This window comes from Capra hircus, chromosome 4, assembly GCF_001704415.2.
Source record: "Capra hircus breed San Clemente chromosome 4, ASM170441v1, whole genome shotgun sequence".
NCBI lineage: Eukaryota > Metazoa > Chordata > Mammalia > Artiodactyla > Bovidae > Capra > Capra hircus.
This window is the reverse complement of record NC_030811.1, coordinates 94,160,230-94,173,314: the sequence shown is the minus strand read 5'-3', so window position 1 is coordinate 94,173,314 and position 13,085 is coordinate 94,160,230. Positions and strand designations below refer to the sequence as shown.

General features: G+C 35.8%; 1 protein-coding gene across 1 annotated transcript in view; it reads right to left on the bottom strand.

Moving 5' to 3' along the window:
* Window positions 1-13,085, bottom strand: part of SNX13 (sorting nexin 13) — a 147,878-nt gene that overhangs the window by 55,168 nt on the left and 79,625 nt on the right. The window contains exons 9-11 of the mRNA XM_018047351.1: window positions 9,395-9,478; window positions 4,498-4,636; window positions 4,032-4,120 (exon numbers count right to left, since the gene is read on the bottom strand). Of these exons, the coding sequence (XP_017902840.1) occupies window positions 4,032-4,120; window positions 4,498-4,636; window positions 9,395-9,478 (312 nt within the window). The remainder of the gene's footprint in view (window positions 1-4,031; window positions 4,121-4,497; window positions 4,637-9,394; window positions 9,479-13,085) is intronic.

Sequence of the window (13,085 nt, the reverse complement as noted above, 5' to 3'; positions counted from 1 at the left end):
AAAAAGCAAGAGAATTCCAGAAAAACATCTGCTTTACCGACTATGCTAAAGCCTCTGACTGTGTGGATCACAACAAACTGGAAAATTCTTCAAGAGATGGGAATACCAGACCACCTACCTGCCTCTTGAAAAACCTATATGTAGTAAAGAAGTAACAGTGAGAATCAGTCATGGGACAACAGACTGGTTCAAAATTGGGAAAGGAGTTATTTCAAGGCTGTACACTGTCACCTTGCTTATTTACTGCTACTGATGCTAAGTCACTTCAGTCGTGTCCAACTCTGTGCGATCCCATACACGGCAGCCCACCAGGCTCCCCCGTCCCCGGGATTCTCTAGGCAAGAACACTGGAGCGGGTTGCCATTTCCTTCTCCAATGTATGAAAGTGAAAAGTGAAAGAGAAGTCACTCTGTCGTGTCCGACCCTCAGCGACCCCATGGACTGCAGCCTTCCAGGCTCCTCCATCCATGGGATTTTCCAGGCAAGAGTACTGGAGTGGGGTGCCATTGCCTTCTCCTTGCTTATTTAACTTATATGCAGATGACATCATGCGAAATGCTAGGCTGGATTTCCTGGAGAAATATCAGTAATCTCAGACATGCAGATGCCATCACCCTAATGGCAGAAAGTGAAGAGGAACTAAAGAGCCTCTTGATGAAGGTGAAAGACGAGAGTGAAAAAACTGGCTTAAAACTCAACATTCAGAAAACTAAGATCATGGCATCTGGTCCCATCACTTCATGCCAAGTAGAAGGGAGAACAATGGAAACTGACAGACTATTTTCTTGGGCTCCAAAACCACTGTGGAAGGTAACTGCAGCACTGAAATTAAAAGAATTTAATTTTTTTTGAAAGAAAAGCTATGACAAACCTAGACAGCCTATTAAAAAGCAGAGACATCACCTTGTCCACAAAGGTCCACATAGTCAAAGCTATGGTTTTTCCAGTAGTGAAAGTTGGACTATATAGAAGACTGAGCGCCAAAGAACTGATGCTTTCAAACTGTGGTGCTGGAGAAGACTCTTGAGAGTCCCTTGGACTGCAAGGAGATCAAACCAGTCCATCCTAAATATTCATTAGAAAGACTGTTCTTGAAGCTGAAGGTCCAATATTTTGGCCATCTGATGGGAAGAGTGAACTCACTGGAAAAGACCATGATGCTGGGAAACATGGAAGGCAGAAGAGGGGACAACAGAGGATGAGATGGCTGGATGGAATCACTGACTTGATGGACGTGGGTTTGAGCGAACTCCAGGAGATGGTGAAGGACAGGGAAACCTGGTGTGTTGCAGTCCATGAGGTCACAGAGCTGGACACGACTGAGCGACTGAACAACAAAGCAATCTAGTACCAGCACATGATTCCCCCTATATAAGTCTTCCTTCCTCAGATTTGATCACTTCTTGGTTCTATCCAGCAGCATCTCTATAGATATGGGATGGAGAAGAGTATTCACTATCACTTTATTTGTAATAAAAAGAATAAAGCATCTCGAAGACTTTAAGATAAGCAGTATGGTTAAAAAAACTCTATCTCTGAAGATTCTGAATTTTCATCCAAAGTAATACATGCTATGACTTGAGCTATTAAAAAAGGTAAAGCTTCATATTCAAAATAGAGTTGACAAGCTTCCAAACAAAGTTTCTAAATTTTAAAAGGAATTCAGTATCAAAAAGTATTTAGGCAAACAGACTTAAATAATGATGCTTAAGGATCACCAGGGGCTTCCCTGGTGGCTTAGCAGTAAGGAATCTGCCTGCCAGTGCAAGAGACCTAAGAGAGGAGGGTTCAGTCCCTGGGTGGGGAAGATCCCCTGGAGGAGGGCATGGAAAACTACTCCAGTATTCTTGCCTGGAGAATCCCATGGACAGAGGAACCCAACAGGCTACGGTCCATAGGCTCGCAGAGAGTTGAACACAGCTGAAGCTATTTAGCCCGCAGTATATAAGCATCACTAACTCTAAGATCTAGGTAGGGTAACTAGATAAAGAAACAACAATCACAAGTGAAACCATATTATTCTTCTATTCTGAATTTACATGTGTATATAAATTCATTTTAAAATATAGTTAACTGAACAAAGACAGACATACACACACCTGCACACACATTTATGACAAATATAGGCCTCAAATAATGTGTAAGTTATAATTAAACTAGCAAACTAAACTCAAAATTTAAAAATAAGGCTTCTATCCCTTAAGGAATGTAAGTATACTGCAAAATTACATGACCAAAGAGTCACAAATCAATTTCCAATAGAAAACCAGCATAAAAAAGGTGACTACACTAAAAACTAAAGGCAGTAAAAAAATTCGTTTCAAAGCCCCAGATCTCTGCTCTCTTTTACAATGAAACTCACCCAAACAGCTACCTATAACGACTGTTTCTAATTCATTTCTTCCCATTTTCTCCTGACTGACTCCCATCAGGGTTTTTCTCCACTATTCTACCAAAATGCTCTCATGGATCACCAACAACACCCCTGTGGCAAACCCAACAGTAAATTCTAAATCTTCATCTTACTCAATTTATTAGTAGTCTGTGATACACCTGATCTCTCACTTTTTTTTAGCATTTTCTATACTTTGGTCCTAGGATATCACACTCCTTTCCTTCAAACTCAACAGTCATTTACAGTTTGTTTGGCTAGATCTTTGACTTTGTTTTAAACACTAGTAACTGAAGGGCCTCAGGACAAAGTCTTTGGTATCTTCTTTCTTAAACTCATTCTTTTAAGTAATCTCATCCAATCTCTCAATTTTAAACAAGCAGCTTATAATCCTGAGGATTCTCAAAGTTTGTTTCATTCACGAAATTTCCCTCGCACTTGAATTTACCAATTAGAATGTCTACTTTAACATCAAACAGGGATCTCAAGATAAAACATTCAAAACTTGATTCTCTCTTCCAAATTTCCTCCTCCCTCAGTTTTATTCATTTTAGTGAATAACAACACTATTTACTCAGGTGCTCAGTCCAAAAACTCTGGAATCATCCTTGAGTTCTTTTTTCTCTCTCAACCCATATTTAAAACATTAGCAAATATTGTCTCTAATTAACTTCTCACATGAACCCACCAGACATCTCTTACTAAACAAAAACAAGAGTCGTGTAAACGATCTGTTAGTTTCCATTCTTGTCTCCACCACTCCACCACAATCTACTCATCACAAAGAGCCCAAATAATCATTTTACCTCATAAGTCAGATTATGTCACTTGCCAGGGCGAATCTCCAATGGATTTCTATCACAGTCAGATTTAAAATAATCTTACTATGGAAGGCAAAACCATGTATGATCTAACCCCTAAGGTTCCTCGCTAATCTCATTCCTCCTACAAATCCTATCATACATTCCATACCAGTCACAGTGACCTCCTCTAACTCACCAGGCACTTTCCTATTCCAGGGACTTCATATTTGCTCTCACCTTTGCATGAAAGATTAAAAAAAAAAAAAACTCACAGGATTCTCTCATATTATTCAGATCTCTCTGTGCTCAAATGTTACCAGATCTCTCAGCATCTATCTAAACCACTTTGACATTCTCTAACGCCCTACTTTGCTTTATTTATTTTCTTTCACATTTTAGGTCTTTTTTCTTTTTTTACATTTTATTTTTTTCACATTTCACTTACTTTTACATTTTTTACATAATATATCAATTTATGTATTGGTTTATTTTCTGATTCTGCAACTAAAATGTAAGCTTCATGAGAGAGATTTCCATCTGTTAGATCCATCTAAAATGGTGTCCAATGTACAAAATTCAATAACTGTTGAATTTTGAATAAATGAGTAGATAAATACATAAATAAAGAAAAAAATTTACTTTTCATGTAATATTTTAATCTCATTAGCTTATTTTAATAAATACACTACATTGTATAATATAATTTTTTTCTAAATTTTTAGTTCTGTAAAATGCCACACTGGTTAATTAATACTCAACCTTTTGTCATTTGCTGGATATTTTAATGAAGAGAAATTATCTATAGTTAAACATTAATTCAAGAGTATTTTACTCACTTTGCCTGACTGCAACCGTTGTATTCTTGAGTCACATACTTTCTTCACAAATAATAAGCTATTTATTTGATTTTTGATGGTGTTGATATCTAAAAATAAACAAATTGATTATGAGGTAAAGTAGCAATGTTACTTGTGAAATACTTTAAACATACACTTACTGTAATTTAACATAATAACCAATTAATACAGCAATTATTTAAAAAATAATGAAATTTTATAGTTAAATTATTTAATTAAAATTAAACTATGCAAATTATCTTTAGTGATAACTGCAATAATAAGAGTCTCACATTCAGAAAACTATTATGCTTTATTCTCAGAACATATTAGCATAATAAAAGTCAGATTCAGTTAAGGTGAAAACCATTAATAACATAAAATGACATTTAGGTAAATTCAAGTTTTGTTTGAATATACAGTAATTGTTAAAGAAGTAAAACATTCTTATTCTTAAATTACTTACCATCACCAGCTGTATCTAGAGATCGAAGATATTGTAATTCTTCTGCTGCTTTATCTCTGACTGCTTCGAGCTCTCCAATATTGTCACTCAATTTAATAATGTTCATAAAGGCCTCATAGTTGCAATTAGAATCACGGATCTGAAAATAAAGTTTAAAATACAGATGGGAGGGAGACTCACTTAAATGAAAACAGAATCTTGAGTACCTACCGTGGGCCAGGCACAACTGTCCTCAAACAAAATGAAAATCTCTCTACTCATGGTACTTAAATTCTCCTGGGTCACAGACTATTAACAAAGTAAAAGATATATAGCACACTGTGAAGTAAAGAGCACACTCAGAATGTCTGATGCTAGTAAGGAAGCCATGCATGGAGACTAGAGCTAAACCAAAGAAATGCAGATGAGTGCTAATGGAAAAGCAAACATGATAGGGTTCAGTAAATGGTTTGGCTTTCATTGTGAATGGAATGAAAAGTTATTGGAGAATTTTAAACATTAAGAGTGGCATTCTCTGACATAAACTTAACAGAATCACTGTAACAACATGAAAACTGTTATTTCACCCATCTTCTCCAGCCACTTGCTATTTAAGATTAAGAATGGAGTAGAACATTAAGTTGGATTTAACCAGAATGTGGTTTCACCAAGCAAATAATAAGAGGGAGAGAAGAAAGGTAGCTGAGAATGTTGTAAAGGATCTAATGACTATGACTGCCAATAAATTCAAGCCAAATAAAACAGTAAAGGGAACTATGAAAAGGTAGCCAACTTGGTTGTCCATTCTAAGCAGGAGTCCAAGTACTGGTGATTGCCAACGTTCAGAACTGTGGGGAAAAGCAGGGGGGCAGTAAGCACCTGAAAAAATGTTCAGAATCATTAATAATCAAGGATGTGCAAATTAACCGTAACAAAAAGAAAATGCCAAATAGCTATCAGAATGTGGAGAGACCAAATTTGGTCTTCACATTCTCAAACAGTGCAAGTAGAAGTACAAAATTATAACACAACTTCAGATAACTACTTGGCGATGTCTCTCATTTTGTGTAAATTTTACTTCAATAATAAAAGAAGTAAGTTATTAAAGACCTGATTTTTCTAAGAATACATTAAGAAACAAGTAAACAGCTGTTCACTAATCTGCTCTAGTAGGAGATAACAATATAAACCAATTAAGTAAACTATTCCATAGTCAGAGAGAAGAGTTTACAATTAACTAGTTTGTCCCCAAAATATATAAAATATACATTTTGAGATAAATAATGCAAATTGGCCAGTACTATCTTTAGAAATGACTTAAAAACTTAAAACTTCTGTTAGGTAATATGAACATTTTACTTGGACGATATATGTTACTACTACACTGCTCTAAACTTTTCCTTTCAAATAAACTATACAATTAGGTATCATTAATATGAAATTTATCTGGCAGAAAGAATAAGAACTGAGCCAATTTTATAATACCTATGTGCAAAGGGTTTTCCACATAAATAATGTCAAGAGAATAAACCAGACAACAAAGCAAGCTAAAGATCCTTTATTGATATATTTTTCTCTTTTAAATATATTTTTTGATATTTTACAGCAAAGCACAATAGTGATCAATCACTGTTTAAAAAGACCCCAACTATGATACATAATAATAGTACCAGCCCAACTATGCAGAGAACAAGTAAAAATCTGGTGGCTTGAATTCTGTTCTGAGTATGTGCTAAGTCCCTCAAAAATATTCTTACCATGTAACTAATTATATATTTAATACAAGCTCAGCAAAATAAACATTGAAAAGAAAAATAGAAATAAAAATAATTCCTAATCCCATGAGTGTGAGATAACCATAATATTCTAGTAAACTTGCATCCTGTTCTGTACTATAGGTAAGATTATACAGTACTGTAAACTGATTTTTTAAGGTTAGTATATGATATTCATTTTTGTGTTACAAAAAAAAAATCTTTTTAAAGATATTTACTTTTACTTTACTACTTAAATGTTTTAAAATTTTACCTTTACCCTACTTATCAAAAAATCACTTATGACATAACCAGTACTTGTAGTAAAGTGAAATAAACAAAAGAGAAAACTTAAAATTTTCAGGATCCTACCTCTCTGCAACAGAGGATGAGATGGTTGGGTGGCATCACCAACTCAATGTACATGAGTTTGGGCAAGCTCTGCAAGTTGGTAATGGACAGGGAAGCCTGGTGTGCTGCAGTCCATGGGGTCACAAAGAGTCAGACAGGACTCAGCAACTGAATTGACTGACCTCTCTATTAACATTTCAGTCAGTATACAACTTATCAGAATCAGAGTCATTCATAAATATATAATTACTTACATATTTATTTTTAAAGGAATAGATATCTATATATACATCATCAGTTGTCCTTTTCACATAAAAAATAAACACATCTTTTCATATTCATAAACACATACTACCATCAGAGTATAAACACTATTTATTGCATCAATATTCCTAAACTATTCCTCTATTTCGTTGTTCAGTTGCTCAGCCCTGTTCGACTCTGCAACCTCATGGACTGTAGCACACAACAGGCTTTCCTGTCCGTCACTATCTCCCAGAGTTTGCTCAAACTCAGGTCCACTGAGTTGGTGACGCCATCCAACCATCTCATCCTCTGTCACCCCCTTATCCTCTCCTGCCCTCAATCTTTCCCAGCATCAGGGTCTTTTCCAGTGAGTCAGCTCTTCACAGGTAGCCAAAGTATGGGAGCTTCAGCTTCAGCATCAGTCCTTCAAATGAATATTCAGGACTGATTTCCTTTAGGATGGACTGGTTGGATCTCCTTGCTGTCCAGGGGACTCTCAAAGAGTCTTCTCCCACACCACAGTTCAAAAGCATCAATTATTTGGCTCTCAGCTTTCTTTACAGTCCAATTAGCACATCTGTACATGACTACTGGAAAAATCAGCTTTGACTAGACAGACTTTTGTTAGCAAATCGATATTTCTGCTTTTTAATATGCTGTCTAGGTCGGTCACAGCTTTTTTTCCAAGGAGCAAGTGTCTTTTAGTGTCATGGCTGCAGTCACCGTCCACAGTGATTTTGGAGCCCAAGAAAATAAAGTCTCTCACTGTTTCTATTGTTTCCCCATCTATCTGCTGTGAAGTGATGGGACCGGATGCCATGATCTTAGTTTTTTGGATGTTGAGTTTCAAGCCAGCTTTCTCACTCTCCTCTTCCACGTTCATCAAAACACTCTTCAGTTCCTCTTCATTTTCTGCCATAAGGGTGGTGTCATCTGCATATCTGAGGTTACTGATATTTCTTCAGGCAATCTAGATTCCAGCCTGAGCTGCATCCAGCTCAGCATTTTGCATGATGTACTTTGCATGTACATTAAATAAGCAAGGTGACAATGTATAGCCTTGATATACTCCTTTCCCAATTTTGAAACCGTCTGTTGTTCCAGGATCGGTTCTAACTGTTGCTTCTTGATCTTCATACAGGTTCCTCAGGAGGCAGGTAAGGTGGTCTGGTATTCCCAACTCTTGAAGAATTTTCCACAGTTTGTTGTGATCCACAGTCAGAGGCTTTAGCATAGTCAATGAAGCAGTAGATTTTTTTTCTAGAATTTCCTTGCTTTTTCTATGATCTAACGGAAGTTGGCAATTTGATCTCTGGTTCCTCTGCCTTTTCTAAATCCTCCTCGTACATCTGGAGGTTCTCAGTTCATGTACTGTTGAAGCCTGGCCTGAAGGATTTTGAGCATTACCTTGCTAGTAAGTGAAATGAGTGCAATTGTGCCTTTATGCTGAACACTTATATTGCGTTCACTTTTTTTTAGTATTATTAGCAAGACTGCCATTAGTAGTCTTAAATCGGATTGTTATAATCTCGTTTATTAGCACTTTAGGATAAATTTTAGGAGCAGAATTCCTAACCAAAGGTTTTTTTCTTTCAGTTATGGGGATATGCAAATTTTTAAAGTTCTAGGTACAGCCTAGCAGGACTCTAAATAAGCTGACAAAGGAAATGAAAAATTAAGTTCTATGAACTCCATGAAAGATTCTAGGAACACAAGGCTAGGAAGACAATGTCTGCCTACAGGGGACCCATAATCTGATGGGAGAGACAAACACTGTAATAGCAACAACAATGAAAAATGGCAAGCCTGAAAATGGATATGATTGTAAACAAAGAACAATCAAATACTTCCTTCCTAGAAAAGCTAGACTGAGTAAAAGAAGACAATGTGGGAGAGAAATTTCAGATTCACAAAAAGGAATCAAAGACTTAGGTAACCACCAAAGTAATTCCCAGCAATAGCCCATTTACACACACTTTCTCAACCATTAATTTACTGAGGAAAAGCATATATAATCAGAAAAATAATTAGAACTAGCAAACTTAATAACCACTAACCCTTTGATACATCTGATGAATGAGAAAACTATGAGTTATCTAACTTATTTACATACTAAGCAACTTACAGAAACGTATCTAGAACTTAGATCTTATTCTCAATCTAACGTTCTTTCCTCCATATTTTCCTCTACTATTTAGCATAAAATTTAAATTGCATGGTACTTAAGTAGTTCAGATTAATTTGAAATCAAACAGCAGTTTTAAGAAGTACTTATCATCTATACACACAGATAAGAAAACATCCTTTTTTAAATTTAAATAAGTAGAAACAGCAGGAACACTGTAAGGAAGATTATCTTATCAACCTACTTCCTTAAGGGAAATCTGGCTAGTACATTCAACACATAAGCAAACAGAAATATTGAAAATATAAAAGATTACTTTGAGATATATTTTTACTTAATTTCTTTAATAAATTATTGCTTAATCATCCTGACCTTCAAATCACATTTATACCTTTTAAAAAACTGTTTTAAAAATAAGAGCTGCATTTTAGAAAGTACATACCATCCATATGATATATTGATTAATATAATCAGGATCACTGAGTTGATTTATTAATGGAAGAAGAACTCCACGTGCAAGGATTTCCTGGACAAAAATTTTAAAACACAAAAACAAATTTAATCTCATACACTTCTCAAATCAATAGCACAGTGTAAATGTCCTAATTCAATGCTGTTACTGAAGAAAGGTAAGGTATGGATAAAAGTAAACTTGGTAAATGACATGACTTACAAAAAGATGAGCTAGCATACATCAGTTGAATAAGATGAAGCCATCTATATCAACTTAGATACATGGCCACAATAGTAAGTACAGTTGAGTGAAAAAAAGCAAAAGTATAACTCTAAAAAGTTAGCATTTATATCCATTTTTAAAAGGCAAAACATGGCACTATATTTATTTATGGACTCCTACATCTATATTAAAGGTATAAAAACAAAAAAAGAAAAGATAACATCAGAACAGTGACTGCCTTCAAGGGAGTCAAGGGAGGGCTAGGCAACTACAGCAAAATGCTAACACTGCTTAAATCTGGTCTGTTGGTGCATAAATATCTACTGTATTAACTCTCTATACCTGTCTGTTTGAAATTTATCTAATACAAGATAATAAAAATAAAATAACATTTATGGTAACACAATTACTTAATATTCTTTGACTATACCTTCTCATTCTCTGCAACTGTTTACACTGTTACCAAGATTCTGGCTCTCCTCCTAGGACTGCCTACAGAATTAATTTTCCAATTAAATAAACCCTGATTGTTCTGATGAACACTATTCACTTATATGTTTAAAATACACTCATGCTTTGTATTTACGGCATTTATCACATACCCCTCTTTAAGTAATTCTGTGTCTTCCACTTAATACACTACAGTTCTTTAGGAACTTTTTGTATGTGAGTGGAGATTAGTGAAAAGAGATAAAAGACTTACCTCTCTTCAAAAACACTCTTATCTTCTCAAGGTCACTGTCTTAAATATAGCATGACTTTGATAAACATTAAACAATGCAAATCAAGAAACTAAGTGGCTCAGATGGTAAAGCCTCTGCCTACAATGTGGGGGAAACCGGGGTTCAATCCCTGGGTTAGGAAGATATCCTAGAGAAGGAAATGGCAACACACTCCAGTATTCTTGCCTGGAGAATCCCATGGACAGACGAGCCTGGCGGGCTACAGTCCACGGGGTCACAAAGAGTAGGAAATGACTGAGCGACTTCACTTTCACTTTCAAACTTAGACAATAGTCTCCCTGTTTAATCTTCAGTCCTCTATGCTTGTGATATCTAGATTTATGAAACAGCATTTCTTATGAATAGTAGAAAGGCTAAATAGCCAAGCCAAGCCAAGTTTAACAGGATGTTTCACTTTTCTAAGTAAAGGACCAATTTATTTATTCCTTTCCAGATTTCCAATTTATCTGTGCCATTTTCTGGTGTAAGTTCACAGAAGGGGGCCTTCACTTTGTTTTCCTTTAGAGAAATATTTCATATAAATTCTACAAGTTTCTATAAGTTTTACAAGTCTTTGACAACTTTTATCCCATGGTCAATTAATATTTCTAAAAGGCACTAGTGGAGGCTCCACTAACTTTTTGAAATGTGTTTTAAGACATCTTCCAGTCTCAAATTAGAAAATTGCTTATTCTGGATCAGGTTTAATCTCTAACTTTTAAAAAATTATATTTAACTAATTTCTTCCCTCAAATTATGTATCTGACCACACACGCTCAAATTTTTAAATGTATTCTGTAATGATAAAATTCACAAACAAAAAAGTGCTTTATTGAAAGTTTATTTTCAAAATGAGTAAAAAACATATGGGTAACCTTTTTGAATAAGTTTACTGCTTCATATTAGTTAAGGCAAACAATCCTTATGTCTCTGAAAACTACTCTGATCTCCTAATTTGCCTCATGAAAGAGTCTGGTTAGTCATGTGTATGTGTGTGTCTGTGTGTTTAGTTGCTCAGTCATGTATGACTCTGCAACCTCATGGACTATATAGCCCACCAGGCTCCTCTGTCCATGGGATTCACCAGGCAAGAATACTGGAGTGGGTAGTCATGTCCTTCTCCAGGGTATCTTCCCGATCCAGGGATTGAAACCGGGTCTCCTGCATTGCAGGCAGATTCTTTATCATCTGAACCACCAGGGAAGCCCTTGGTTAGTCATATGACTCAATAATTGCTATACAGTTTTAGTGAGAGCAAAATATTGCAAATATTATAAAATATGTGGCAATTTTCATGTAATTTTCATATACTTTAACACAAGCATAAGCTGTCAAATATGAAGATTTAAAAGTTACAGAGTCACTGAGGCCATGAATCTTTAAATAAATAAAACATGGTAATGGGAGAAAGCAGAGGCAATTAAATAGCAATAACTCAGTCAAATGCTGTGATTTGTACAACTCATACAAAGGGTTCATTTAAAGGAAAGAGCTAAGAACTCTCTAATCTTGTTATTTAATCTGAACAAACTGTCTTTTGGGAAAGCCTACATTTAATTATCAACAAAAGAAAATGATAAAGAACTATCGAGTTAATAGAAAAACAAACTGACCACAGAGCTCTACAATTACATTCACTCAATTAGACTCAAGCAAAAAGAAATGAAATATTGGCCTAAAAGAGCAATCTATGGCAAAACCTATTTGATCTTTCTTTAAACAACCCTACTTATTTTAAACATATTTTAAACCCATGTAACAATACTGATCGTCATTCCTGTCTCCTAAAAGTCAGTTTAATCTTTAAAGAGTAGCAGTAGCATGTGCCCCATAGCCAGCAAGAAGGTCAATTAGGTTTCCTCTCAGATCACGAACTCCTTACCATCAAATTCAGACTTAAATTGAAGAAAGTAGGAAAAACCAATAGACCATTCAGCTATGACCTAAATCAAATCTCTTACGATTATACAGTAGAAGTGACAAAAAGATTTGAAGGATTAGATCTGATAGAGTGTCTGAAGAAATATAGATGGAGATTTAAGACATTGTATAGGAGACAGGGATCAAGACTATCCCCAAGAAAAAGAAATGTAAAAAAGCAAAATGGCTGTCTGAAGAGGCCTTACAAATAGCTGTGAAAAGAAGAGAAGTGAAAAGCAAAGGAGAAAAGGAAAGACATACCCATTTGAACGCAGAGTTCCAAAGAATAGCAAGGAGAGATAAGAAAGCCTTCCTCAGTGATCAGTGTAAAGAAATAGAGGAAAACAGAATAGGAAAGACGAGATTTCTCTTCATGGAGAAGGCAATGGCACCCCACTCCAGTACTCTTGCTGGGAAAATCCTATGGATGGAGGAGCCTGGTAGGCTGTGGTCCATGGGGTCATGGAGAGTCGGACATGACTGAGCGACTTCACTTTCACTTTTCACTTTCCTGCGTTGGAAAAGGAAATGGCAACCCACTCCAGTGTTCTTGCCTGGAGAATCCCAGGGGCGGGGGAGCCTGGTGGGCTGATGTCTACAAGGTCGCACAGAGTTGGACACAACTGAAGTGACTTAGCAGTAGCAGCAGCAGAGTTCTCTTCAAGAAAATCAGAGATACCAAGGGAACATTTCATGCAAAGATGGGCACAATAGAGGACAGAAATGGTATGTACCTAACAGAAGCAGAAGATATTAAGAAGAGGTGGCAAGAATACACAGAAGAACTGTACAAAAAAAGATCTTCACGACCCAGA